This window comes from Anas acuta, chromosome W, assembly GCF_963932015.1.
Source record: "Anas acuta chromosome W, bAnaAcu1.1, whole genome shotgun sequence".
NCBI classification, from domain to species: Eukaryota; Metazoa; Chordata; class Aves; order Anseriformes; family Anatidae; genus Anas; species Anas acuta.
This window is the reverse complement of record NC_089016.1, coordinates 23308193-23335204: the sequence shown is the minus strand read 5'-3', so window position 1 is coordinate 23335204 and position 27012 is coordinate 23308193. Positions and strand designations below refer to the sequence as shown.

The following is a 27012-nucleotide window of genomic DNA, read 5'->3' as shown; positions in this document are numbered from 1 at the left end:
TCCTTCTAAACAAACAAACTGCAAAAACAACATTTCTATTCCTACAATGTTATTTAGTCAGTACTTTGTTTTCGTTTTAGATTTGTTTTGGCACTTTGACTCTGCATGTGTTCTTGACACTGAATAACAGAAAACACTTAACATTCACAATTTATACTGTGAAATCTGTTGTAATAAGTGATACTATGTGTAGTAGTGATTGCTGTTTTGTGTTGCTTGAGTCAAAGGTTTAAGGGGCCTCTTCGTGTGATTGCGTGATTGTGCTGTGTGAGTGAGACGCAGCATCGCTGCGAAACGAGTGCATAGTCCTGATCCATGATTCTGGTATTCCGTGAGGAATATGACTGGAGACGGATGAAGTGTAAGAGATTGAGAAAAGACATCATAATGGGAAGAATTTTGAGTACTATTGATAAAACGACTCCTCTTGGTAGTATCTTGGCCCATTGGAAGGACATTGGTGGGCCACCTGGAGGAAACGTTAATCGTAAGACCTTAATTAAGTATTGTAACCAATGGTGGACTCAATAGAGAGAAAAAAAAAATCAGGATCCGGACTGGGGAGACATTGATCTAATGATGGGGGAGATGACTGAGATGATCGAATCAGAAAACCAGCTAATTCTTAAAACAGCCTGAGTTCATGTGCAAGCTCAGATTGCCATTGGGACTGCTCTGTAGACGATTGCATTCCTCTGACAGACCCCCACTGAGACTCTAATCACCCTGGAAATTATGAACGGTTATGTAAATACCAAAATCTGATTAAATTGGGAATTGATAACCGGTTCCAAAAGCTATAAATCTATAAATCATCCAAACATATGTAGTATCCAACAAGGTCCAAAAAAAACCCCCTACAGAATTTATACCAAATACAATACCAACTTTGAAATGCAATGGAAAAAAAAAAACAACAAACAAACACTATTTGGACCTGGCTTCAGAAGACAAATAGAGGCAAATGGCTAGCCTCTTTCTAGGGCAATCGGCCCCTGATATCAAGAATTACAGAAATAGCAAGAAATTACAGAAATTGGAGGGATTGGAGGACAAGACTTGGGAGACCCAGAAAGATTATTGAATGCAGCATGGAAAGCAATTAGGAATAGGGAAGATGCAAAGGACAGAAGTTATCTAAGCTAATAGCCAGAGCAAACAGTGACTGCACTACAACTGAAAGAGAGAAGGAGGGGGGGGCAAAAGGGAATTGAAAAAGGTAAAGAAAGGACTTTAGGAGGGTTTAGAGGACAGAACCACTGTGCATACTGCAAGAAGGAAGGACATTGGGAAAAAAAAAAAAAAAAAAAGAAAAAAAAGAGGATTGCCTTAGGTTGCACGATAAATTTACAACAGTCAGAATAGCAGAATAGGAATGACGGAGACCTGGGGCATCTACCTTAGCAGGTCCACTGGTTGAAATAAAGCTAGGGAATGAAGAGAGAGGATTGGATTTTTTTGTTGCTTACGGGAGCTTCTTTCTCTGTGTTAATTCAAAATTTGATTCTGGAAAGACGCTGAGTCTATAAATGTAATAGGAGCAACTGGCCAAGAGGAAAAGGCATTTTTGCAATCCTTGAAATTTAAATTGGGAAAAATAATTGGAATACATCAATTTTATTACTTATCCAATTTGCCAAGGCCCTTATTGGGAAGGGACTTGATAGTAAAATTGGATGCAAAAATTTATTTTGAACAAAGGAAAATGGAAATAAAAGTAACATATTAAACTCTTAAGTCTATCCCTGGCGAGTCCAGAGAAAGCTCCAGACAGGACTCGCTGAATGGATGTAATTATGAACCAAATGTATCTTAGAGTTTGTGCTACAGGAATACCCAGGGGAGCAAAGAATATAGTACCTGAAAAAAAAATTGATTTAAAGGAAAATGCTCCCAAGGTATGCCAAAAGCAATACCCACTAAAGGTGGAAGACAGAAGGGGAATGGAAGGAATAATTAATAACTTTCTTAAATATGGACTATTAGTAGAATGTGAGTCAGAATATAACACTCCATATAGGCCCAGTTAGAAAGGCAGATGGAACCTATCGTATAGTCCAGGACTTAAGGGCCATCAATAGGGTCACAAAAGATTTATACCCTGTAGTAGCCAACCCCTATAAACTTTTGACAAAATTAGAAAACGGTCAAGTTTGGTTCATGGTACTAGATTTAAAGGATGCCTTTTCCTGCCTGCCCATGGTGACTGAAAGCCAGAAACTCTTTGCCTTTGAATGGGAAAATCCCAATACATGAAGAAAAACTCAGCTTACTTGGACTGTGTTAGCCTGTGATCTTGAAGCTTGGAAAACCCCTTCAGGAAAAGGGGACACTGCTGCAATATATAGATGACCTGTTGATAGCTACCGAAGAAGAAAAGGAGTGCGTGGAATGGACTATTAGTTCACTGGTTTTTTTTCGGCACTAATACCGTGAACCTAGACTTCCCTTAGTAACAGAGTTTCCAGATCACCCCTTCATGATTGCATCAAGACCATGGACACGGTATACTCCAGCTGACCAGACTTAAAGGAAACACCCCTAGAAGATGCAGAGGATTGTTACATAGATGGCAGCAGCTTCGTCTGCCAGGGAATTTACCCCACAGGGTATGTGGTAAGAAACAGCCCAAAAGGTGGAAATCATCGCCTTGATAAGAGCTCTTGAGCTGGCAAAAGATAAAAGAATTAACATTCAGACAGATTTGAAATATGCCTTTGGTGTGGTGCATGCACATGGGGCAATTCAGAAGGAGAGAGGACTTATCATCCTCAATTAAACATGCAGAAGAGATACTGAAGTTACTCCAAGCGGTATACCTGCCTACTAAAGTTGCCATTATGCACTGTAAAGGACATAAAACGGGGGAAACTGATATTGGAAGAAGGAAATAGATTGGCTGATGCAGAAGCCAAAGGGGAGGCAGAACGGGCATCTGAGAGTCAAATTTTGGCACTAGTACCAGGAACAGAAAACCAGGCATTAACAAAAGCCTTAGAAGATGAAGTAGAATGTTCTAAGATCGATAAGCAATTAATTGAAGATGTAAAGGGAAAATGTTACCTACAGGTTTAGCACAAATAAATGATGAGAGAATCGTTGGTACTGTATTACATGGTCTGTTCTGAAAGTAGTAGGACTGGCTTTTTCCTGGGCGAACGGGTGGACGAGAGGCGGTCTGCGCGCGCAGGATCGGTGGAGGGGGATATTGGGAATGCTGGGAAAAATTGGCAGTCGGCTGTTGAAGAGAGCAGGTCGCTTGTACTGTGAACACCTGTCGAAATGCCTCGTCACGGAGAATCATGGAGCGTTTACTGGAGCAGCGATACGCGATCAAATTTTGTGTAAAGCTTGGTAAAACGGGCAAAGAGACTCATGACATGATTAAGGAGGCCTACGGTGATGCTGCCATGGGTAGATCAGGTGTTTTTGAGTGGCACAAGCTGTTCCGAGAAGGTAGGGAAAGAGTGGAAGACGACGACCGCTCCGGACGCCCTTCGACCAGCAAGACCAATGAAAATGTGTCGCGAGTGAAAAATTTACTGAACTGTGATCGCAGGATGAGTATCAGAATGATTGCTGATGACTTGAGCATTCCTCAAACCCAAGTTTTTGAGATGGTGAAAGAAAACTTAGCCATGAGGAAAGTGTGCGCGAAGTTTGTGCCGCGAGGGGCTTTTGGGGACTGTTAGTTTTAGGTCAGAGGTTGGACTCGATGATCTTGAGGTCTCTTCCAACCTAGAAAAATTCTGTAATTCTGTAATTCTGAGTGTTGTCAGAGGAGCAAAAGGCCAACCGGAAAGCGATCTGCCAGGATCTTCTTCATCATGTGAATGAGGAGCCCAACTTTTTGGACAATGTAGTGACCGGTGACGAGACGTGGGTGTTTGAATACGACCCGGAGAGTAAGCGGCAGAGCACAGAATGGCACACCCCTGCTTCCCCACGCCCCAAGAAAGCACGAATGAGCAAATCCAAGCAAAAGTCCATGCTCATTTGCTTTTTTGATCGACATGGAGTCATCCACAAAGAGTTTGTGCCACCCGGACAAACAGTTAATGCATTTTTTTATGTGGAAATCCTCACAAGACTGCGAAAACGCATTGCTTGTGTCCGCCCAGCCATCGTCAACAATTGGCGGCTGCACCATGACAACGCGCCGAGCCACACAGCGTTCCGCGTAGTGGAGTATCTTGCCCAGCACAAGGTGGCAACGCTGCCTCAGCCCCCCTACAGCCCCGACATGGCCCCGCCAGACTTTTTTCTATTCCCGAGAATAAAATCGACACTCAAGGGGAAGCATCACGCATCGGTAGAGGTGCTTCAAGAGGCCGTGACGAGGGAGCTAAACAGTATTCCGGTCCAGGTGTTCCTGGAGGCGTATGAAAACTGGAAAACTCGTTGGCAGCAGTAGATGCGGAAGGGTGCTACTTTGAAAAATTCTAATCGTTTGTTCTATTCTCATGAATATATTTTTTTTTAAATGAGTCTTACTACTTTCAGAACAGACCATGTATATCGGGTGGTAATTGGAGAACATAATAAAACATGCTGGGGAGCTGAAATTTTATAACAGCTTTTAAGTAGGACATGGATAGGACCTAATTTGTATACCATTGTCAGACAGGTGTCATATGTCTTAAAAATTACCCACAGACAGGAATCAAACCCCAAATGGGAACAATAGAGAAGGGAAATGTTCCTGGGAAACAGTGGCAAATAGATTTTTTCAGACTCCCAAGAAAAGGGAGGTTTAGATGCTATTGGTACTAACAGACACCTTTTCCAGATGGCTAGAAGCATTCCCGTGTAGAACTAACAAAGCCAGAGAAGTGTCCAAAGTATTGTTGAATTAAATTATACTGAGCTTTGGTGTACCTTCAGTAACGTCATCTGAAAGGGGACCACACTTCACTGCAGAACTGACCCAACACGTCAGCAAAGTGCTGGGGATCGATTATCAACTATGCACTCTATATAGGCCACAGGTGAGTGGCCAAGTGGGAAAAAAAAAAGAAAGAATCATTTGATAAAACAATACATTGCTAAAATCTGTCAAGAAATCAACATATTGGTATCAGGCGCTACCCATGGCACTTCCTAGAATTAGAACTAGGTCTAGGACCAAGGAAAAACGAAGCCCCTTTGAGATACTCTATGGTAGGCCTTATAAATCAATAAGAATGTTTTAGGAACTAGACCTTTTATTAGCCTCCCAAGGGGAAGTATGCACTTTAATAAATATTAGTTGCTGTATGTATGTAAATGAAGCAGGATGAATTGAGACTGATCTCAAAAAAGTATTTGGAAAAGACCAAGATCTTACATAAGGTAGTTCAAGATGACACTTCCTGGGGTTTTTGAGAATTATGGAACAAACTGACCTCTTGATTACTGTAATATATGGCATAATAATTTGTGTCAAGAAAATGGTTGATATTAATAAAGTAGGGGGAGATGTGGGAGTGTGGCCATGGGGGTCGGAAAGCCCCATGGTTGATGATAAAATCAGACTCTTAACGATGAGGCCATCAAGAATGTAAAAGTTTAGAGGGAACAAAGAAGGGTGATTCAGGAGACTCCATGCAGTCTGGGGTTGCTTGTTCTCCAGCCATTAAGGCATGGAAGTTGCTGGCTGTTTGATGTTGTTGTTATATGCAAAGTTGTTTGACCAATGAAAAGTTGTTTTTGAAACGGACTGCTGTGGGGTGAAGGGTATAAGAGGGGAGCCTGTCCTTGTTATAAAAGCCAGAAGTCGTTTGTACTTCTCAAAACAGAATTTATTAAAGCAAGTGGTCAAGCAGGCAAAACAGCGTTGGGCAGCTGGGGAGTCTCTTGCTCCACCAACGGTGCGCCTTACCCCTGCCAGGGTCCCCTTTTATTGTCTAGTGGTCCCAGGTTGAGTGGCACATCCTGGTTCCTTCTGCGGTTGCGGAACCAGTTGCTAGGGGGTCGTCACGGGCTCTCTGATGGTCACGGGGATGAAGGTCATAGTCTTCCTCTGCGTTGCAGATTGATTGTCCTTTCCTTATTTGGGCATTTCAGTTACGGCAATTGTTATCTTGCAGCAGGTAGTTATCACAATTGTCTGCCCAACAGGATGTGGCGGTTGGAGATAATCAAGTTACAGAGGTTAAACAGCTTATTTGGTTACCCCCACCGGTTTGATAGACAAATTCTTTATACAGTCTTTATTACATCCTCAAGAAAAAAAAGAAAAAGAAAAAAAAAAAGGCAACACGATATAATGAAGTTATGAAAAAAGAAGTGAAGAGGAACAGGCTGGCAGAATGGAGACCAGGATGGGAACAGGCACTTTGATCGCCTCATGAAGATAGGTTCGGCCAAACTCGGCAAACCACTCAAAGAAGCTCGTACTGAAAGTCTCTGGGAATAGGCGCACCAGAGCAGAGAAGAAGCTCAAGCTGAGAGAAGCAGACCTGCGCACACAACTGCCCCTCCCTGGTAAGGAGTTGTGCATTATGGGGAATCATACGTCCTTAGGAACAAAGACTGTCCTGGTAACCTTTCAGCTTATTCTCCTTATTAACAATTGGACAGTTTATGATCCTGAAATATGGGACCAAACTGAGGTCGAGGTGTGGGACTCTGCAACTAAAAATGGCAAGGTTGCAGTGGGAGGTGCCGAGCAGTCTCTGAGGCCTTAAAGAGCCATGTGGGACCACAGTCAGAAACATGTGGTTTGCCAGATAGTGAGGGAGCTGTGGGCTCCTTTACTGATCCTTCTGCTACACCATCGACTGCCCCACCGCTACTGCCATCGCAGGCCTTTGCTGTTACGCCCCCTGCTGACCTGGACGTGCCTTTTGACCCAGGCCTCATTGGCCTTGAAAAGGAGATGGATATGTTTTTCTTCGATCCGAGAAGAACGGGATACATAAGGCCCGAAGGCCGAGTTGCTTGACAACTTAAAGAAAGACATATTGTTCAAATGGAATGGAAAATGGAGACTTGTATATAATCAAGAAAAGGAATGGAAAATGGAGACTGTTAAGTCATGGAACTTAAAGGATTGTTGCCTTTTCTGATTGTACATATGTAGAGGATGTATAGGCATACTTGGGTTTAGTATGTAAAAGCAATGTTCTGTATATTTAGAATGTTCAAAGTTCTCGTGTGCGTGTTGGTGGAGCGTAGACTCCCCGCACACCCAGCGCTGTTTACTTGCCCTTTTATAAATATTACTAAATTCAGATTGAGTTGAGACTTCATTTATAACATTACACAATTTATCTTGGCTTAAGCAATTGTTTATAGGAACATGTATCTTCCTTATAGTAGTATTCTTAACCTGTGTATTAGTAGAGTGTACATTTTCGTGCTGCATAAAAGGACTAGGTGATTATGTAATTTGGAAGTGTAACAAAATCAAGCACCTTGTAGAAACTGGTAAGAATTTTATGAAAACTTTGAATCAAGGAGTGTTATAAGCAAAAGAATTTGCTTAGAATAAAGCAAAAGGGGGACTTGAGACAGGGAACAAGATAAAGGATGTTGATTCCTAGGTCTTAGCTAGCACAATTGTATGTTAACGACCCCAAAGATAAGGGAGTAAAAGACTGTGTGCATAGATAATGGAACCAGAAAGAACTGGCTTGACTGCTGATGTCTGTCAAAGAAAGTAAGGGTCAGGAATTTAGAAGACTCCTGGCCTTCATCAAGAGACCACCAGAGTACACCGGATGACTACCTTAGGACTCCAGTATGCATGTGAATAGGGGCAGGAACCTACATTAATGATTCTTCTAGAGAATGAAATGAATATGTATTTGTCCCACTAATATAAACACACTGCCAGTAACCCTTAGTGTGTGTGTGTTAGGCGGAGCGTTCCCCCTCCCACCTGGTGCCATAATGAAGAATACCTGCTTAATAACTTTGGTTATTGAGTTTTCATTGTGTCAGTTTGATCAAATTAGAACTGTGAGCCCTATTTTAAATAATTTTTCTACTTCAGACTGTGAAAGACAGAAATTGTACTGGCCATTGTTATTCTGCCTCATTTGTACTATTTTTGAGATTTCTTTGAACTGTCTATGAAATATCTAGTCCTGCTAATGAAACTTTTTCATGTAATTAGGTTTACTTATCAACTTAATGCCTTCAAGATAAGTAAGAGGATCTGAAACATACTGCAATTGAAGGGCCATTTAAAATGAGGATGTATCTGATGCATCAAGAACTATTTTTAGAAATTGCTATTATCTGTTTTTCCTGACTGTGTTTTACATACATAGGTGTTATATATGGAGTGGTAATTTGTGTCGAGAAAATGGTTGATATTAATAAAGAAGGGGGAGATGTGGGATTGTGGCCATGGGGGTTGGAAAGCCCTGTGGTTGAGATAACATTAGACTCTTAAGGATGAGGCCATCAGGAATATAAAAGAGTTTAGAGGGAACAAAGAAGGGTGATTCAGGAGACTCCATGCAGTCTCAGGGTTTCTTGTTCTCCAGCCATTAAGGCATGGAGGTTTCTGTGTGTTTGCTGTTGTTGTTACATTCAAAGTTGTTTGACCAATGAAAAGTTGTTTTGAAAAGAACTGCTGTGGAGAGAAGGGTATAAGAGGGGAGCCTGCCCTCAAGATAAAAAAAAGAAAAAAGGAAGGCAACACGATGAAGTTATGTCATCAATAAAGAAGCAGGAAAAAAGAAGTGAAGAGGAACAGGCTGGCAGAACGGAGACCAGGACGGGAACAGGCACTTTGATCGCCTCATGAAGATAGGTTTGTCCAAACTCGGCAAACCATTCAAAGAAGCTTGTACTGAAAGTCTCTGGGAATAGGCGCACCAGAGCAGAGAAGAAGCTCAAGCTGAGAGAAGCAGACCTGCGCACACAACTGCCCCTCCCTGGTAAGGAGTTGTGCATTATGGGGAATCATACGTCCTTAGGAACAAAGACTGTCCCGGTAACCTTTCAGCTTATTCTCCTTATTAACAATTGGACAGTTTATGATCCTGAAATATGGGACCAAACTGAGGTCGAGGTGTGGGACTCTGCAACTAAAAATGGCAAGGTTGCAGTGGGAGGTGCCGAGCAGTCTCTGAGGCCTTAAAGAGCCATGTGGGACCACAGTCAGAAACATGTGGTTTGCCAGATAGTGAGGGAGCTGTGGGCTCCTTTACTGATCCTTCTGCTACACCATCGACTGCCCCACCGCTACTGCCATCGCAGGCCTTTGCTGTTACGCCCCCTGCTGACCTGGACGTGCCTTTTGACCCAGGCCTCATTGGCCTTGAAAAGGAGATGGATATGCTTTTCTTCGATCCGGGAAGAACGGGATACATAAGGCCCGAAGGCCGAGTTGCTTGACAACTTAAAGCAAGACATATTGTTCAAAAGGAATGCAAAATGGAGACTGTTAAGTCATGGAACTTAAAGGATTGTTGCCTTTTCTGATTGTACATATGTAGAGGATGTATAGGCATACTTGGGTTTAGTATGTAAAAGCAATGTTCTGTATATTTAGAATGTTCGAAGTTCTCGTGTGCGTGTTGGTGGAGCGTAGACTCCCCGCACACCCAGCGCTGTTTACTTGCCTTTTATACCTTTTTATAAATATTCTTTTATAAATATTACTAAATTCAGATTGAGTTGAGACTTCATTTATAACATAGGGAAATTGAAATATTGAATGTCTAGGGAATTCAAATATTATCTCAGTCTTTAAGAACAAACCTTTGTGGAATTTTAAAGATATTTCCAGTAAAACAGAAAGAAAATATTTACTTGGGTCTTCTGATTATAGCATCTCAAAAGGTTATTGTGCTAGTTTCAGCTGAGATAGAGTTAATTTTCTTCTTAGTAGCTGGTATGGCGCTGTGTTTTGGATTTAGGATGAGAATAATGTTGATAACACAGGGATGTTTTAGTTGTTGCAGAGCAGTGCTTACAGTAAGTCAAGGATTTTCAACTTCTCATACCACCCTGCCAGGGAGGAGGCTGGGGGTGCCCAAGAAGCTGGAAGGGGACAGAATCAGGACAGCTGACCCAAACTAGCCAAAGCGATATTGCATACCATATGACATGATGCTGAGCGATAAAAACTGGGGGGAGTGGGCATGGGGGAGGGCTGCTGTTGCTCAGGGTCTGGCTGGGCATCAATCAGCTGGTAGTGAGCAATTGCATTGTGCATCATTTGTTTTGTGTATTCTTTTTGTTGTTATTGTGTGGGTTTTTTCTTTCCTTTTTTTTTTTTTTTTAATTTCTTATTAAACTGTCCTTATCTCAACACACACGTTTTTGCACTTTTCTTTTCAATTCTTCCCCCCATCCCACTGTGGGGTACAGAAGAGAGTGTGCAAACAACTGTGTGATGTTTAGCTGCCTGCCAGGTTAAACCACAAATTATGTACATTTGTATTACTCTGCACATCAGAAAAACAAAAACAAAACAAAACAACAACAAAAAAAAACCAACAAAAAACACACATTATTGAGAAAAAATGATTTAAGAGTTGCTATTGTCTTATTTGAAAGCATACTGATAGCTATTATTTGTTGTGAGTTAGAAACGTATGTATTCTTTCTTAGCACATGTTCACGTGCAAGCAAAAGTAGTTTTTCTTTGACAATTTATTCATTAGAAAATAATTTATTGCAATATGAGCGACTACAAATTAGAATGAATATTTGTTCAGTAGTACAGCTGTCACACAAAGAATAACTTGAACTGTGAGTATACCTAACTGCTGTTTGACTTGTAACTGCATTTACAATGTTTTTTCCTTTCTCCAAGGTACTTTAAAAGGTAATTACCAGTTTGAACTTAGTTATGTAGTCTTTTTCCATGATATTTTTAAAAAATATGGAAGCTTTTCACTTAATTGTGCAAATTTAAATGTTATGTTTATGCTTTATAGGCATAAAGTAAAAATGCATAGTTAAGCATGAACATAAACATGAATTTAAACATGAGCATTATTTTACCTTTTTCAATTTTAACTTTTTAGCTTCAGTAGTAGTTAAGTTTTATTCTGTTAGGATGCTTTAAAATGGAATATTTAGAAAAAAAAAAGTAAGATTTGATCAAAAACTAGAATTTGAGCATGTGTTCAAGTTTCTGTGTAAAGTTAGAACTGACTTTGCAGGGGAGTGCCTCTTAAGTGGAATAGAAGTTAGCATTTCTATAATAATCAGTTATCCAAGTTAGGAGTATGAACTGCAGGGTGACATCCTTGATGAGGATTAAATCATCACAAAAGTGAAATTTGACAAAAGATAATGTGGAACTCTGCTAAGATCTTCATGAAGAATGAAAATTTGGAGATGGGGCAAACTGCTGAAGGAATTGTACATCTTATTTTTAATAGAATTATGATTACATTTTCAGCATTAATAATTTTATGTACTGTTTTTCATTATTCTTTAAGACTGGTTATGAGATTTTACTTGTATGATTGCTGTTTGTCTCTTTTGGAACTCTATCATACATGGACTGCTCTATGAGCTTTCATTGTTCCTGGAGACATTTCTCTTTGGTCACTGTCACTAATCTAAGGGTGGATGTTGTTTTCTGCAACTGATTTTTCATTTTTTAGAAATTGCATGACTAGTATGTTTTAAAGTATATTTTACTGCCATTTAATTAACTAATCCAGAAAATTATTTTGGAATTAGCTAACATTCATGAAAATTTTAATCAGGCAACCTTCAAAATATCATTTTAGGAATGAATATGTATATCAAAACAGGCTAAAATAAATAAATATAATATACATTTATCACCAATGTACTGTTGTAAAAAACACTCATGGTTTTTTATTTGAAACTGTTTTGTTTTTTAATCTGAGTAGAATAAAACTTGTGTAATAATGTTTTAGTGGTTTGAAACTGTGAAATAGCTTACATGACTTTATCTGAACAACTGATATTCACTAGCGGAAATATTTCCAAGCAAGTTGCATTAAAAAACTGAGGAAATGCAAAAAGTATATTTAATCTGTTTTCTGCTTTAAGGGGTATCCCTTTTATTACTTTTACCTTTGCATATAATTTTTCTTGTGTTGTACTAAAAAGGAATGTTAGAAGAATATTGTCACTACAATATGTCTTTAAAAACACTTGAAGTCAAAGATACCTGTAAGTGCAGAGGGAAGTGAAATTTCTTTCAGGTGACAACACAGGTTAGGGAAAACAAATGCCTTGAAGAATTTTAATCAACCACCACTAAAGTTTCCACTAACTTATTCCTCCTGTGGTAAGGGAATTATGTTTACTGTTCCGCAGAGAGCAACGAAGTAGCAAAGCTATAGTACTGTCAGGTAACATTGCTCTTTGAGACCTGATTTAGGGTTTTAACAAATGAGTTTTGATGTTCATTGTTGCGCTAGGTAAAATAGTTCTTTTGGCTTAAGCAAGCTAGGTTTGGAAACTGATATTATGAAAGCAACTTTATACAAAATGTTGAAAGTGTTTTGTTACTTTTCAATGTTTTTTTTTTTCTTTTTCCAGTACAATAGAATATGCTTTATACCCTAATTTGAAAAATGTGCACTAAACTGTATTAGAATTTATTGCATCTTTATAATTTTAATTTAATTAATATATAATAATATATTGCCTTCTTAAAGCATACAGCTCTTGCCAGAGTAGAATTTTGAGTATGTACTTGTTTAATACTATGTTTGTATCTGTGTACAGAAAGCATAGAAACAATGTGGGACCAAGCAAACCTATTTCTCAGCCACGAAGAAACATTGTAGGCTGCAGAATACAGCATGGCTGGAAAGAAGGGAGTGGACCTGTAACACAGTGGAAGGGCACAGTTCTTGATCAAGTTCCTGTAAATCCCTCTCTCTATCTTATAAAGTATGATGGATTTGATTGTGTGTATGGATTAGAACTGCACAAAGATGAAAGAGTTTCAGCACTTGAAGTCCTTCCAGACAGAGTTGGTAAGAGGTTATTCCTATATATGCATATATTGTAATTTAATATTAAATGTTCTCCACTAATCTCTCCTGACTTTCCCTGAAGATAACATCAGAATATTTAAATTTTATTAAATCACATTTTATCACTTTGCAGATAATCCAAATTTTCACAAAGTTCAAGTTTACCCTAGTAATTACTCGTTTATGAATGGAGTAAGATCTTGTTTTTCCTGACTGCAAAGAGATCAGTAGTAGTCTCTAGAATGGGGTTCGGGGTGACCAAATCCAACACTTTCATTAATAATTTCATAGAGCTGCTCTGTGATTAGCCTCTCTTCTTCCTCTCCCCTCCCCCCACAATACAAATATTGAAAATACAGACATTATTTATTGCTATGGCCTATAGCAAAGTAAAGGTCTCCCTTTACCTTGCATTATAACAGTTTGTTTAATCTGGACCGGGAGGTGTACAGTGCTGGAAAATGTTAATAAGTGTTAAAATGTTAAAATAATTCCTAAAGTTCTGCAGATTTTTATTCTTCAAATATCTGGAATAGACAGTATTTGATTTATATGTGAATTGACTAACTTTCAAACAAATTTATTAATGAATCTGGATAAAGATTATTTTTGACAAAGACTTACATCTGTATTTTTTCAATGGATTTATGAACTTATGTCATTTCAGCTTCATCTCGAATTAGCGATGCCCACCTGGCAGACACAATGATTGGCAAAGCTGTGGAACATATGTTTGAGACAGAGGATGGCTCAAAAGATGAATGGAGAGGGATGGTCTTGGCTCGAGCTCCTATTATGAACACATGGTTTTATATTACCTATGAGAAAGATCCTGTCTTGTACATGTACCAGCTCTTAGATGATTATAAAGAAGGTGACCTTCGCATTATGCCTGATTCCAGTGAGTAGGACAGTTACTTTTTTCTTTTAGAAAGTGGCATCTCTCTTTGTGTTGCTGTTTGGCTTATGGTTTATTTATGGAAAAGAGAGATGACAAACAAGGGTCTTGTTTGTTACTCCCTTTTTTACATTTTCTTAAAAGTATCAAAACTGTAGCACAACAGAAAATACACATGTATTAACTCTTAAAATATTTCACTTGAATCAGTGGTGAAGTATGCAATAAATACAGGAAAATACTGTTCTGTAGTTATGCCTAATTCTGATGGATGTACATACTTTTGTGGAAGAGAGAACATTTGGAGTTTTTTAACTGGAAACTGACAAACTAGAAGCCTTCCACTGTTGTTTTCTTATAAAAGTGTCACAGCTCCTTGACAGGCTCTGGATTTGGATTTCTAAAGCAGTTCTTCTAAGAATAATGTTTTGGGGATAACTAAAATAGGCAGATTAATTTAGTTTGAGTGGGCATCTTCAGTTTGGAAAGGTGTTGAGTAGTTCTTTGGAGGAAAGAACTTTTGAGAACTCATTTTCTCTCACGTTTAAACACAGTAACAGGAAAAATGTTTCAATAGGTTAGGAGGGATATTTTTTCTTCCCTTCTTGAAGTGAAAATTATTGGTGATATTCCTATTAATATAGAAGGATTTTCACATAATCAATATCGTTCAAGAGATTTGGATAGCCAGTGTATATATATATGTATTTTTTTTTTTTAAAAAAAAGATTGTCAAAAATATTGTACTCTCCCTGCACCTAAAAAGCACTTCTCTGACAGAGAGGCAATTTTAGCTTTAAAGTGAATTAATAATTAGATAATTAGCGTTTGGCTATGCAATGCACTACATAAATACTAGTTAAAACTAATTCATCGAGTTTGAGACTGTCTTCCTTCAGATCTAGCACTGATGATAAATAGTCTTACGGCTGAGTGAACAGGTAGCACTTACTTGCGTAGCCTCTGTAGTAATCTTACATCTTTAGATTTATTTTTTTTCAGTCTACCAAAAAATAATATATCTGTGGCTTGAAAAAAGTGTATATGTATTTTGTATATGCTCACATTTAAACTGGATTGTGGGATGTCTTAAATTATCCTCATGAACATATTGATTACTTACATCTGAAGTCTTATGTGTTAGGAATGGTTTGTTGTGTTTTCCATAAAAGTTCTGTTTAATTAGTTTTTACAGTAGTGATTACTATATTAGAAAAGCAGGTGTCTAACATAAATTCTTATGAATTTAATGAGTTAGAAAACAAAATTACCTTTTAAGCTATAAGAACAGCAAACAACATTAATAGCAAAAGCAGTACAAAAATCTATATTACTTAGAGATCATGCTCAAAAGTTTAAGAAGGATAGTAACAGCAAGTTATGCAAGGATTTATTTTTGCTACATTACCATATATTTAATTGGGGAAGGATGAAACTCTTCCTCACTAATATCAGGTTTTGTATACCCATTTTGTATACAACAGTCTAAATTTCCACCTTAAAAAATATTTACTCTTCCCAATGCAAAGTTCTCATTGTTAGTGAGGCTCAGTGTATTTTCTTCTCAGAAACTGACATGTTGAAAGAATAAAAGAAAAAGTGAAAATTATCATGCAGTTTTATAAGAAACAGAAAAGCTATCTTGCTTGAGTTAGGATTTCTGATGGTAGGAAAACAAACATGCATTTAATAACTATTGAATGGGGAACTGATAATGAGTTCATGTGAAGGGAATGAAAGAAGGTAACTACGTAATAAACATGGGGTTTTTCTTTTTCTTTTGAGGATTTGTAGTGAGCAAGCTCAACCCTCATCATATCAGAGCAACAACTACAACCTAACACTGTACTACCATCTTACAGGTGATTATACACAGTTATAAAAAGATACATTCTATCCAGTATTTCATCGTGGGCAAACAAAGGCAGGCTATTGTCTTTCAGTTCACAGCTTCTCAATCTAGTACTTAAGCACTAAATATCTGAGTCATAAATTTTCCTTGTATTTTGAACAGTGAGCAGATTTGCAACACAAAAATAATATATCTGTGGCTTGAAAAAAGTGAGCCACAAATGGAAAAATCTTTCTTTAAGAATAAGATGGTCACTGTCCTGGTTTCAGTTAGAACAGAATTAATTTTTTTCCTAGTAGCTGGTGGAATGCTGTGTTTTGGCTTAGGATGAGAAGAGTGCTGATAACACCCCGATGTTTTAATTGTTGCAGAGCAGTGCTTGTACCAAGCCAAGGACATCTCAGCCTTTTGCTCTGTCCTGCCAACAGGCAGGCTGGGGGTGCAGTAAGAGCTGGGAGGGGACAGACCCAGGACAGGTGACCCAAACTAGCCAAAGGGGTATTCCATACCATCTGACGTCATGCTAAACAATATATAGGGGTGGCTAGCCGGGGGGAGGGGGCCGGACTGCTCGGGGTTAGGCTGAGCATCGGTCAGCGGGTGGTGAGCAATTGCATTGTGCATCACTTGTTTGTACATACTATTATTAGTAGTACTATTATCACCATTGTATTATTATTATTATTGTTGTTGTTATTATTATTATTGTTATTATTATTTTCCTGTCTTATTAAACTGTCTTTATCTCAACTCACGGGCTTCACTTTTCATTTCTCTCCCCTGTCCCAGAGAGGGAGGGGGAGGGTGAGCGAACGGCTGCGTGGTGTTTAGCTGCTGGCCGGGTTAAACCACGACAGTCTTTTTGGCGCCCAACGTGGGGCCCGAAAGGTTGAGATAACGGCAGATCTAACCAGAGTGTGTTAAACTAAAATTGGTGTAAGTATTAGACCTGCTTAATAGTCGCTTGTCATAATGCTGATTGCTTTAATCTCAACTCTGCTGCGCCTGTTTTCCAAATTGAGTATTATAGTACATTATTTTCCGTATTTGCTCTCTGTCATGTTGTTTATCCTCTCCGGGCCCTGGTTTCAGATCATTATGGTACTGTGTGTTGTAGCAATGGCTTATGAGACGATGAGATATCTGGTCATGACTCTAACTTGTTATTTATACTCAGTAACATCGTCGACTCTGTACTTTGGAAACTGTATCTTGGGAACTATTAGCAATTATACCTATTGTTTTTTTCCATTAGGGAGTCAGTCTGTGGAGGGGAAAGGGGAAGATATTTTTTCTTACTTGATTACTCTCCCTTTCTCCTTCACCACCCCTGTATCCTCCTGGATCACTCTCCCTTCCTCCTTCACCACCCTCTTATCCCCTGAGCTTGTCACAATAGCTCTCCAAGATATTGAATATTCTTGGGATACTCAGACCAGCATAGTCTTGTTGTTCTGCCTCCTGAATGCACTTCAGATTCTGCTTAAAGTTAAACAACTACTTGGGAAGCTCATCCGGAGATCTGCCCGGAGGCAGTATAGTTGTGGGTGGCAGGGAGTATGGGTGGATATGGGCAGGCATCTAGAGCAGTTGGCACCCCCAGTGTTTTGGAAATTCACCCCTGAACAATGGCAAAATCCTCAAAAACTGGCAGAATGCTTGAAAAAAAGGTGTCATGATTCTGGCAGTTCCAAAGTAACACAAATCATTGTAACGTGCTGGGGCCTGGCTCATGCCTATCGAGCTGCCATTGATACTGCTATCAACTTAGTCACAGACCCTGCGGCCACTCCAAGCCCTGTGACAGATCCAACGGCCACTGTGACCCCTACGGTGGACTCTGCAGCCGCTCCAGCTCCGGTTCCTGCAGCCGCTCCAGCTCCTGTGGCTGGGTCAGAGAAACGAGCTGTAGCAGTGCAAGTTGACCCTGCAGAGGGTATTCCAACCCCTGTGGCAGACCCTGTAACGGGGTCAGAGAAACGAGCTGTAGCAGTACAAGTTGACCCTGCAGAGGGTATTCCAACTTCTGTGGCAGATCCTGTAACAAGGTCAGAGAAACAAGCAGTAGCAGTGCAAGCTGCCCCTGTAGAGAAGGTGAAAAAATGGTATAGAGATTCACGTCGTTTAGAACGCAGAGAGTCTTCTGTCAAATCTAGGTATAGAGACGACGGAGATGACGACGACGCTGGGCCATCAAGGATTCAGGAGGAGGAAGATGAGGATGCTGAAAAATCAACAGTCACTACCCGAAGTCTAAACGAGCGTGAGTTACGAGATGTGCAAAAAGATTTTGGTCGCTGTATAGGTGAGCAGCTTGTCACCTGGCTGCTCCGATGCTGGGACTCTGGAGCAAATTGTGTGGAATTAGATGGCAGGGAAGCCAAGCGACTGGTATCCCTTGCTAGAGACGCAGGCATTGACAAAGCAATTGCAGATGGAGCACAATCTCACAGCCTCTGGAGGCGTCTCCTCTCAGCTGTGAGGGAAAGGTATCCCTTCAAGGAAGAACTTTTATGTCTACCAGGCAAGTGGACCACTATGGAGAAGGGAATCCAGTACCTGAGGGAATTAGCCGTACGAGAAGTGATTTATGAGGATCCAGACCTCAGACAAACATCCAAAGATCCAGATGAAGTCAGGTGTACACGACCCATGTGGCGGAAGTTTGTACGGAGTGCACCATCATCATATGCCAGCTCATTGGCAATAATGGCCTGGAAAGAGGATGAGGAACCCACAGTGGATGAAGTGGCTAAACAACTCCGGCAGTACGAAGAAAGTCTCTCCTCTTCCTTACAGGCCTGCGTCTCAGCTGTGGAGAAACTTTCTGAAGAGTTCCACCAACTTGAAGAGAATCTATCTTCCTCCCCACCTGAACCAACCAGTGTCCAATGACCGAAAGAGAACACTTGGGAGAAACTTTCTGAAAAGTTTCACCAACTTGAAGAGAGAATTCCTCCGTACCTGTACAAAGCAGTGTCTCAGCTTGTCCTGGTTTCAGTTAGAACAGAATTAATTTTGTTCCTAGTAGCTGGTGGAATGCTGTGTTTTGGCTTAGGATGAGAAGAGTGCTGATAACACCCCGATGCTTTAATTGTTGCAGAGCAGTGCTTATACTAAGCCAAGGACATCTCAGCCTTTTGCTCTGTCCGGCCAACGGACAGGCTGGGGGTGCAGTAAGAGCTGGGAGGGGACAGACCCAGGACAGGTGACCCAAACTAGCCAAAGGGGTATTCCATACCATCTGACGTCATGCTAAACAATATATAGGGGTGGCTAGCCGGGGGGAGGGGGCCGGACTGCTCGGGGTTAGGCTGGGCATCGGTCAGCGGGTGGTGAGCAATTACATTGTGCATCACTTGTTTGTACATACTATTATTAGTAGTACTATTATCACCATTGTATTATTATTATTATTATTGTTGTTGTTGTTGTTATTATTATTATTGTTATTATTATTTTCCTGTCTTATTAAACTGTCTTTATCTCAACTCACGGGCTTCACTTTTCATTTCTCTCCCCCGTCCCAGAGAGGGAGGGGGGAGGGTGAGCGAACGGCTGCGTGGTGTTTAGCTGCTGTCCGGGTTAAACCACGACAGTCACAAATAAAGCAGGCATCTCCAAGTAATGTGTTCTCTGTGTAAAACCTTAACAAGGATTGTAAGGTATTTCTGCTTTTAATAGTTCTGCTTTGTTTTCTTATAAGGGAATAAAATAAGGGAAAAGGCCTATATTCTTTCCACTTTTAAGAACTGTTTTTCATGTGCTCTTTTTTCCCTTCATGCTCATCATGAGGTTATCTACTATTTACTTCTGTTTCCAAGACACTCCAAAGTATGAACTCCCTTCCCTGAATCTGGATCTTTTTCAGATAATGTGAACTGTGTCCTTAAAGATTTTGCTAGAAAAGCATATAATGTTGTTAGACTTCAGCAACAGCATCCATTCCAGTGTGAAATCAAAAGCCCCTTTTAACAGCCTTATTGATTAAGGAGTTTACACTTAATTTAGAAGATGTGGTTTTATTGCACTGGCATGCTTGCATTGGCATTTTGAATAAAGCATGTGGGGAGAGGGATGCCTAGCATGCCTGCCTTTTTGTTAGACTCAGTGTCTTGTTCTGCTGGGGGTTTAAATTTAATTATCTACAAATATATTCTGTAACTAGCGTGTAAACCTTCATGTCAAAAAAATTACTTTTCTAACCAAATGAAGTGCTGTTTCTGACTTCATAAAATTGAAGATAGCATTACCTTAAAGAAAAAATAATAATTCTGTGACTGTACTTTCTAGAAGCATGGCAGTAGTTAGGTGTTTGTCTGAACAACTTGTTTTAGACATACTCTGCATTTTAAACTTGTGATTATTTCTCATAACTTTTAAAGACTGCAGTTTTCTCTATTGAAAATAAATCTATAAATGTCTATTAAAGTACGCTGTATTTTTGTGTTACAGATGATTCACCTCCTGCAGAACGGGAACCAGGAGAAGTTGTGGACAGCCTGGTAGGCAAACAAGTGGAATATGCCAAAGAAGATGGATCAAAAAGGACTGGCATGGTCATTCATCAAGTTGAAGCCAAACCATCTGTCTATTTCATCAAGTTTGATGATGATTTCCATATTTATGTCTATGATTTGGTGAAGACATCCTAGACATCAACATGAACTTTTGCCAAATTTGTAGAACTATTAAATGTAAAATTTGTAGACACAAAGACTTGACTGCTTTTCAGTTAAATGAAAGCTTAAATGTCCCTGTGAAGCCACAGTCTCTGTCATCAAAACTGTTGTGTACTGAATGATAAAAACATTTATGTGAACGTGATACGTTTTGCATAAGAACTCCTTTTCTTGAAGGAAGTCAATATATTTGGGTGGGAGGGAGTTAAAAGCAAAGAACAGCTGCAAAATCAAGCTGTATAAAGTCAATCTAGTATTGTAATCTATTTTTTTTCATAGATTTTAACTTTCTTCAACGTTGCACTCACCTGTTCAACTGCCACATGGAAGTGTAGTTTGCTATTTTCGATATACCTTCTTTTGTAACATTAAATTTAATTTCTTGGCTACTGGCAGTCCTTTGTTTTCCAGGTTGATACAGAAGTGACTTTCCTGAAAGGTTTGAATGGTTTGTGCAGCGGTAAGGAGTGCCTAACACAAGTAACATCAATCTACTGTGTTTCTACACTTTATTTAACATTAAGCTTTTTAAGAATTTGTGGTACATGGAAATACTTGTGCGTTTTTAGTAGTCACAGAGCAGTTGAATATCAGTTGTTTGACTTAAGCACCTTTCAGTGTAAACGCTTTAAAGTATAAAAATATATTTAATCTGTATAACCAGTTAATTAGAAAATGCAGGTTAATGGCCCAGTTTTTACAAGTTGTAGGAACCAGTAAAATAGACACAAAAAAAGCTGCCTTCAATCCTAAATGTTGTACTTTGTTTTGTTATACACATTTCTTAGCAAAACCCAAGTGTTTGGTGCCACAAGTTTAACAGTATATATACTACTTAAGAAGACTTTAGACTATGCATTGGCAATCACTAGTTTCTCATTTAATATCAGAACCTAGCAAACTGGATATTTGTGTGTGGATTTAGAAGCCTAAGAGTAATTAATCTTTTACATGGTAAATACAATCATGGGGGTGGGGGTGGGACCCTTTTACATTGAAGACCTCCTTTAGAGAAGGAGAAGCGTTTGTTGCCTTCTGCTCAGTCTGCTGTATTTCTTTCCTTTGCTTTGCTTTTTTTTTTTTTTTTTAATTTTCTTTTGTTCTTAACTATCTTGGTTCAAGAAGGAATGTTCCCAATGTATTGTTTTTCTGGCTTTTCCATGTAAGAAGTGACCAGACAAATCTACAGCTTAAACCCATTGTTGCCTTTGGTGGTATACTTGCTTAGAGGTATGCTATTAACGTGAATTTCATTCTATGAACACTAGAATTCTGCATGCCAGTGGTATACTATCTAATGGAAGCTATAGGCAGTCTCAGTGGTTCAGTCATCTGCATTAGATTGTGGATGTAAATAGCAGCCCACAACAGACAAATCCTTCCACAGTTTTAATCTTGCAAGTTGGTTCTAAATCAAGGTTATGTTGTTGTTGTTGTTGTTTAAGTGTAGCAGCTTTTAAAAGCTACAGAGCTGCAACAAGGATATGCACAGCAGCAAAATTATCATGCTTACATTAAAGCAGAGCTCTACAAGGTTCAAAGTACAGCTTCACAGAAACACAGTACACGAGGACAGTCAACACTGTTGATGGAAAGAAGGAATACATAGATATCCAACTTTATGCAGTTAGTGGAAGGATGCAGGAGAGGTGCTGTTACTCAGAGATCTGACCTTTGTTGTGGGTATCCTTGATATCAAGAACTAAGTGGTTTAAGACCCCTTCTGTCCTTTTCTTTGCCTGATTTCATATTTTAGCCTTAAGGCCTGTGCCTCATTATGCTGTTTAATGGTAATACCATATAAATATACCTTAATCCTTTGTCCCTTGCTACTATATTGCATTCTGTACAGTATTTCATCATGGGCAACCAAAGGCAGACTATTGTCTTTCAGTTCACAGCTTCTCAATCTAGTACTTAAGCACTAAGTACCTAAGTCATAATTTTTTCCTTGTGTTTTGAACAGTGAGCAGATTTGCAACACAGTGCTTTCATCCTGCAGATCTGTTATGTGCTTTCTATTGACTCTTACGAGTCCTGCATGTAAATCTTAAAGCTGAGCCTGGCTCCGTGAGCCCCAGTTGATATTTGTGGCACAAGAATGAGTGAGTGTATTGATTATACACAAGATACATGAATAACTTAGTACAGTGAATTTTGGGCTATACTTCTAAGGAATACAAGGTTTGTTTTGAAATAGCTGAGGTTTACTGGAACACTTTTAGCATTAAGCTTACGTGTGGGTTTTATGCAAGACACTAATACAACACTTATTTTGCTAATTAGAATATAATCTCTAAACTGTCAAATTTATGGCAGTTTTTAGATGTCATTGTTGTCTGTTGCATGATTTCTTCTTTTAATCTTTTTTCTTAATTTTGTTATTGTTGTTAGGTTGTGATTTTTTTGTTGTTTTCTTTATTTTCTATAGCTTAAACCACCTTTTTGTGGCTTGAGACTAATTCCACTCCCTGCCATCTGCTTGGGCTTTGTTTTAGGCTCATGTTTCAGATCTGCATGCAGTGCTTTCATTAACCTGGTAACTATATGTTGGTCCCTTGTTCTAGGGGTGCAACATTACTTTCCAAATTTATCATAGGGCTTGTGATGGCACAAGACATGGATCTTTGTATAAAAGTTATTGGCCTCTCTCATTTACCTGCTGTAGTATTGTTATGTATTGTGTGCATGATGTCAAGCTGCCAATTAAAACTTTTAAAAAGGAAAAAAAAAACTTAAAACCAGGCCATCTTTTTTTTTGCATGCTTAGAATGTTAGAACGTTCAATGTAACAAACTGAATTTGCATGTTATAATGTTTAGGTTTGGGTTTTGTTCTTTTTTTGTGTGTGTTCAGTTTTTTGTGAATTTGCTTATTGTGCTGTTTTAATGGTTGTTAGTAGGATTAAATGCGCTGGTGAAGCGAGCATGATGCCAACAGAAGGTAATTTTCCAGTTGTATGTGTCATACAGCATTTGAAGGGACCATGTATTCTGTTCAAGAACAAATAAAATCACAACTGATTAGTAAAACACTACATTTTTTCTTTTGAATGCCAAACCCTAAATAAGTTGGACTGCATGAAGACTGAAATACTTTGGGGAAAATCCTATTTATTGCAATAGGCATAAGCCTTCTTTAAATGAATTATTTAAAAAGGGAGGCGTTATCTTCAGACAGAATATATTACAGATGATTCAGGGAAAAATTATTATAAAAGCAGTTTTGGGTTCCTTAAAAATGCTGTGCTTTTTGTATTTTACATCTTTCATTAGTGCAATTTGGATGGTTCTTGGTATGTGTATAGTTCAGAGGTCTTTGTATTCACATTTTAAAATTAGGTAATGACTTCATCTTTAGAGCTCGATTTCATTATTTTTATTTTATTTCGAACAATGTAGACAGTTCCCTGTTTTCTGCATTTAGAAGTATGAACACTTTAAATCTGTTACTTAATTCTGTAAGTAATTTTTATAATTATGATGTAACTCTATCCTTAAAACGTTTAAAATAAATCCTTTATGTGCAACTCATGACTGTAAATTTTGTTCTCATGAGCAAAATGTAGTGATGTGACTTCAGACTGTGAAAAAGCAGTTTCTTCATTAAAAAAATAAATTTAAAACAACTTAGTATTTCAATGTTGAGCCAGTATAACACTTTCCCCTATGAAATGTTTGCTTGCTTAGCCAATTTATTTTTCTTTGTCAAGTAAGTAGGAACATTGATAAGATAGAATTCAACTGAGGTAAAGCATAATGTTTAAACTGTATTTCACCAAAGGCTGAAAGATTCCTCTTCAGGTGGTTATGTAAGTGTGAGGGAGCCTCTATTTCCAGAATGCACTATAGCTCAAACTGTTAGCAGTAGTTCAGCAGTGGGGTACAGTAGAAGTGTTTGTCAGTGTTTAAGTGATACTGTTACCATAAAAGTCAGTCAAAGAAACTCTCTAAGGCTCAATTTGGAGTTTTAAAAAGCAGGCATTCTTTAATTGCGGTGCTGGAAGCACAGGAGATCACTCCACCTAATGTGCATGCCGAATTGTTCAAGCTACAGGGGTTATATACAATCAAAACATACATATTCATTGGATTTCCAATAAATATTTAACATATTCATGCTATTTACTGGAATTCATTAAAATATATAAATGTCTCTGACATATGTGTCTGATTCTACTGGTGGTCTTTTGAGGGGTCTCTGGTGGTTGTCAGTAGTCTTCCTCACTATGTTCGCTGGATTGCACAAGAACCCAGTTCTTGCACGTGCTCAGATCATCAGATTATTTCTTATCTTGTTTAAATTTAGGCATGCATAATAAGCTAAGTCATTTATGTATCCAAGGATCTATGTATACCATGAGTTCCTCACCTATTCTTTTCAGACACATCCTCCAGGCCTGGGTTACCTTGTTCCATTCCCCTATACTGAGACACAATTATGTATGGTCTTACAGATAAGGCTGACTAATTAGTGAGTAAAGTAGCATCAGACATACAAAGTTTCTAGCCTTCCTTCTATCTAACTAAACACAGAAGAGATTTGGGCTGTCTGTTCATAAAACATTTCAGATTTGGTTCTATTATTCTACCAGGGAGAGAACCATATGTCCTTCTGACTCAGTATCAATCCCTTTTCTTTTGAGGGTTTGTAGCGAGCAAACTACAACCATCATCATATTAGAGCAACAACTACAACCTAACACTGTACCATCTTACAGATGATTATACACACAGTTATAGAAAGATGATCAAAATAATTCTTGTATTCAAGACTAATGTCCTTTCTAGTAGATTAGCTTTGAACAGCAGATGCAGATACATTGTACCAATACATATATGCAAATTAAAAATCATTAGCGTAATTATTACAACTAAAATTTTCTTCACCCATAATTTTAAATCAGGAAACCAGCTCCCCGGCTCCAGAACCCCAAAGGTCGGCCTCGAGTTTCTCCTGGGGTCTTCTGCCAGAGGCTCCAGGTGAGCCCATGCTCCCCAGCTGCAGTGTACAGTATGTTTTGCACAGCTGGTCCAGTACGGACAGGCCCAAGGGCTACTGCACGAGCTATTTCTTGTTTGAGTTGTTCAAAGGCCTGTTGTTGCTCAGGGCCCCACTCGAACGAGTTCCTCTTCCGAGTCACTCGATATAGAGGACTCACAAGCTGACTATAACTGGGCACATGCATTCTCCAAAATCCCACAAGACCTAGGAAAGCTTGTGTTTCTTTTTTGCTAGTTGGCGGAGACATAACTGTTATTTTGTTGATCACATCCGTCGGAATGTGGCGACGTCCATCCTGCCATTTTACCCCCAAGAACTGGATTTCCTGTGCAGGTCCTTTGACCTTATTCTGTTTAATGGCAAAACCAGCTTTCAAGAGAATTTGAATTATTTTCTTCCCTTTCTCAAAAACTTCTTCTGCTGTATTACCCCATACAATGATATCATCGATGTACTGCAGGTGTTCAGGAGCGTTCCCCTGTTCCAGTGTCGTCTGGATCAGTCCATGGCAAATGGTAGGGCTGTGTTTCCACCCCTGGGGCAGTCGATTCCAAGTATACTGAATGCCCCTCCAAGTGAAAGCAAATTGTGGCCTGCATGCTGCTGCTAGAGGGATAGAGAAAAATGCATTAGCAATATCGATTGTAGCATACCACTTGGCTGCCTTTGACTCTAGTTTGTACTGGAGTTCTAGCATGTCCGGCACTGCTGCACTTAGTGGTGGTGTGACTTCATTCAGGCCCCGATAGTCCACTGTTAGCCTCCACTCGCCATTGGACTTTCGCACTGGCCATATAGGACTGTTAAAAGGTGAATGAGTCTTGCTGATCACTCCTTGGCTCTCCAGATGGTGAACTAACTCATGGATAGGAATCAGGGAGTCTCGGTTGGTGCGATATTGCCGCCGGTGCACAGTTGTAGTCGCAATTGGCACTTGCTGTTCTTCAATCCTCAGCAGTCCTACAGCAGAAGGGTCTTGTGAGAGACCAGGCAGGGTAGACAGCTGCTTAATCTTCTCTGTGCTCAAGGCAGCTATGCCAAAAGCCCACCGGTACCCTTTTGGATCCTTGAAGTACCCTTTCCTGAGGTAGTCTATGCCGAGGATGCACGGAGCCTCTGGGCCAGTCACGATGGGGTGCTTTTGCCACTCCTTCCCAGTTAGACTCACTTCAGCTTCCATTATGGTTAGCTCTTGGGATCCCCCCGTCACTCCAGAAATAGAGATGAGTTCTGCCCCTTGGTGGCCTGATGGCATTAGGGTACACTGTGCGCCTGTGTCCACTAAAGCTTTATATTTCTGTGGTTCCGGTGTGCCAGGCCATCGAATCCACACAGTCCAGTAAATCCGGTTGTCCCTCTCCTCTACCTGGCCAGAGGCAGGGCCCCACTAGTCTTGGTCGGAGTATCTATCAATTAATTCTTCCAAATGTGAAGCAGAAGTCTCTTCGTCAGGGTCAGGAGTAATACTATTCCTTCTACTGCCTCTGGGGGACTGTTCAACAGAAACTGGAGCAGCAATCCTCTTAGGGGCCCTCTTTGTTGCTGCAGTATCTTTCCGTAGCTCACGTACCCGAGCAGCTAGGGCCGAGGTCGGTTCACCATCCCACTTCCTCATATCTTCCCCATGGTCACGTAAATAAAACCACAAGGTACCTCGCG

At 39.6% G+C, this 27012-nt stretch overlaps 1 protein-coding gene across 1 annotated transcript in view; it reads left to right on the top strand.

The window, feature by feature from the left end:
- Positions 1-23882, top strand: part of LOC137847175 (spindlin-Z-like) — a 29824-nt gene extending 5942 nt beyond the window's left edge. Inside the window, exons 2-4 of the mRNA XM_068665468.1 lie at positions 12664-12917; positions 13585-13818; positions 20123-23882. Coding sequence (XP_068521569.1) covers positions 12664-12917; positions 13585-13818; positions 20123-20322 — 688 coding nt within the window. The 3' untranslated portion in view covers positions 20323-23882. The remainder of the gene's footprint in view (positions 1-12663; positions 12918-13584; positions 13819-20122) is intronic.
- The last annotated feature ends 3130 nt before the right edge of the window (positions 23883-27012 follow it).